The 2,500-nt window shown below is 68.5% G+C and overlaps 1 protein-coding gene across 1 annotated transcript in view; it reads left to right on the top strand.

The window, feature by feature from the left end:
* The window catches only part of kdm5c (lysine demethylase 5C), a 42,703-nt gene that overhangs the window by 6,210 nt on the left and 33,993 nt on the right, over positions 1 to 2,500 (top strand). The window contains exons 5-6 of the mRNA XM_078537170.1: positions 23 to 142; positions 1,524 to 1,682. Of these exons, the coding sequence (XP_078393296.1) occupies positions 23 to 142; positions 1,524 to 1,682 (279 nt within the window). The remainder of the gene's footprint in view (positions 1 to 22; positions 143 to 1,523; positions 1,683 to 2,500) is intronic.

Here is a 2,500-nt window from a genome sequence, read left to right as displayed (position 1 = left end):
AATCTGCCCCATTTTTAACCAGGAGTGCAAGAAACCGGCGGAGGCTTTTGGCTTTGAGCAGGCTACCAGGGAGTACACCCTGCAGAGCTTCGGAGAGATGGCGGACACCTTCAAGTCGGACTACTTCAACATGCCCGTCCACGTGAGTGTGCGGCGCTCTCTCCGCGCTGGCGACGGGAGCTTTCACCCCGTGCGCGCGCTGGCGTACGCTGACCCTGGCCGGAGCGGGGACACCGGAGATGCCTCCCGCCTGCCTCTGCTTCCTCCTCCTCCTCCTCCTCCGCTTCCTCCTCCTCCTCCTCCGCTTCCTCCTCCTCCCTCCTCCCTCCCTCCTCCCTCCGCCCCCGCACCCCCCCCCCGATCGGGCAGAGTTCTGCTCCCGGGACGCGAGGGTCAGGAGCTGCGCTGGTGAATCCCCCCCCTCTCAGGCTGATTCTGCCCCCCCCCCACACATCCCCACCCCCCACCTGTCGCTGACCCAGGCCGCGATATCTCCCCCACCCCCACCGTGTGCGGGTCAGCCTGGTGGGAACCGGCTGCTTGGGGAGGGGGAGGGGGAGGGGGTGGGGTGCAGGGACCCTGGCGGGTCTCGCCCGTCCCGGCCACACGCTGGCCGCTGTTGGGGGCTCGGGGGCTTCCGGGGGTTATGGAGGGGGCCCCGGTGTTTGGCGGAGCTGTGGACCCTCTGTTGCCGGGCGCTGAGAGTTAACGTTTTTTTTCTCCGTTTCAACAACCCCTCCCCACGAACCCCCCTCCCCACCCTCTCTCCCTCCCCTCTCCTCCACTTTCACCCTCCCCCGCTCCCTTGCTCTCTCACCCCTGCCCCCTCTTGCTCAACCCACCCTCTCGCCTCTGTGCCTGTGCTACACTCTCCCCCCTGCCTCTCTTTCTCTCCCCTGTCTGTTTCTCTCTCTCTCTCTCTCTCCGGCCTCCCTCTCTCTCCCCCCGGCCTCCCTCTCTCTCCCCCCGGCCTCCCTCTCTCTCCCCCCCGGCCTCCCTCTCTCTCTCCCCCCGGCCTCCCTCTCTCTCTCTCTCCCCCGGCCTCCCTCTCTCTCCCCCCGGCCTCCCTCTCTCTCTCCCCCCCCGGCCTCCCTCTCTCTCTCCCCCCGGCCTCCCTCTCTCTCCCCCCTGCCTCTCCCTCTCTCTCCCCCCGGCCTCCCTCTCTCTCCCCCCCCGGCCTCCCTCTCTCTCTCCCCCCGGCCTCCCTCTCTCTCCCCCCCGGCCTCCCTCTCTCTCTCCCCCCGGCCTCCCTCTCTCTCCCCCCGGCCTCCCTCTCTCTCCCCCCTGCCTCCCTCTCTCTCTCCCCCCGGCCTCCCTCTCTCTCTCCCCCCCGGCCTCCCTCTCTCTCCCCCTGCCTCCCTCTCTCTCCCCCCGGCCTCCCTCTCTCTCTCTCCCCCCCGGCCTCCCTCTCTCTCCCCCCCGGCCTCCCTCTCTCTCTCCCCCTCCCTCTCTCTCTCTCTCCCCCGGCCTCCCTCTCTCTCCCCCCTGCCTCCCTCTCTCTCCCCCCCGGTCTCTCTCTGTAGATGGTGCCGACGGAGTTGGTGGAGAAGGAGTTCTGGCGATTGGTGAGCAGTATCGAGGAGGATGTCACCGTGGAGTATGGAGCCGACATCCACTCCAAGGAGTTTGGCAGTGGCTTCCCCAACAAGGCCGGCAAGAGGCAGCTGGCCCCAGAGGAGGAGGTTAGTGAGCGGGAGAACTTTACCAGCTTAACGCGGGTCACAGTCCGGCCAGTCACAGGCTCCCCGCCTGAATTACAACCGGACAGCTCATTTACCCCCGTGTTCACGGCCCATTGACCTGGCACCGGGCGGTGTGGGGAGTGTGTGAGCACCGGGCGGTGTGGGGAGTGTGTGAGCACCGGGCGGTGTGGGGAGGGAGTGTGTGAGCACCGGGCGGTGTGGGGAGTGTGTGAGCACCGGGCGGTGTGGGGAGTGTGAGAGCACCGGGCGGTGTGGGGAGTGTGTGAGCACCGGGCGGTGTGGGGAGTGTGTGAGCACCGGGCGGTGTGGAGTGTGTAAGCACCGGGCGGTGTGGGGAGGAGTGTGTCAGCACCGGGCGGTGTGGGGAGTGTGTGAGCACCGGGCGGTGTGGGGAGTGTGTGAGCACCGGGCGGTGTGGGGAGTGTGTGAGCACCGGGCGGTGTGGGGAGTGTGTGAGCACCGGGCGGTGTGGGGAGTGTGTGAGCACCGGGCGGTGTGGGGAGTGTGTCAGCACCGGGCGGTGTGGGGAGTGTGTCAGCACCGGGCGGTGTGGGGAGTGTGTCAGCACCGGGCGGTGTGGGGAGTGTGTGAGCACCGGGCGGTGTGGGGAGTGTGTGAGCACCGGGCGGTGTGGGGAGTGTGTCAGCACCGGGCGGTGTGGGGGGGAGTGTGTGAGCACTGGGCGGTGTGGGGAGTGTGTCAGCACCGGGCGGTGTGGGGAGGAGTGTGTCAGCACCGGGCAGTGTGGGGAGTGTGTGAGCACCGGGCGGTGTGGGGAGTGTGTGAGCACCGGGCGG

This window comes from Cetorhinus maximus, unplaced genomic scaffold (assembly GCF_964194155.1).
Source record: "Cetorhinus maximus unplaced genomic scaffold, sCetMax3.hap1.1 HAP1_SCAFFOLD_2010, whole genome shotgun sequence".
Lineage (NCBI taxonomy): Eukaryota > Metazoa > Chordata > Chondrichthyes > Lamniformes > Cetorhinidae > Cetorhinus > Cetorhinus maximus.
Note: the sequence above shows the minus strand (reverse complement) of the source record. Positions and strands in the feature narration are given on the sequence as shown.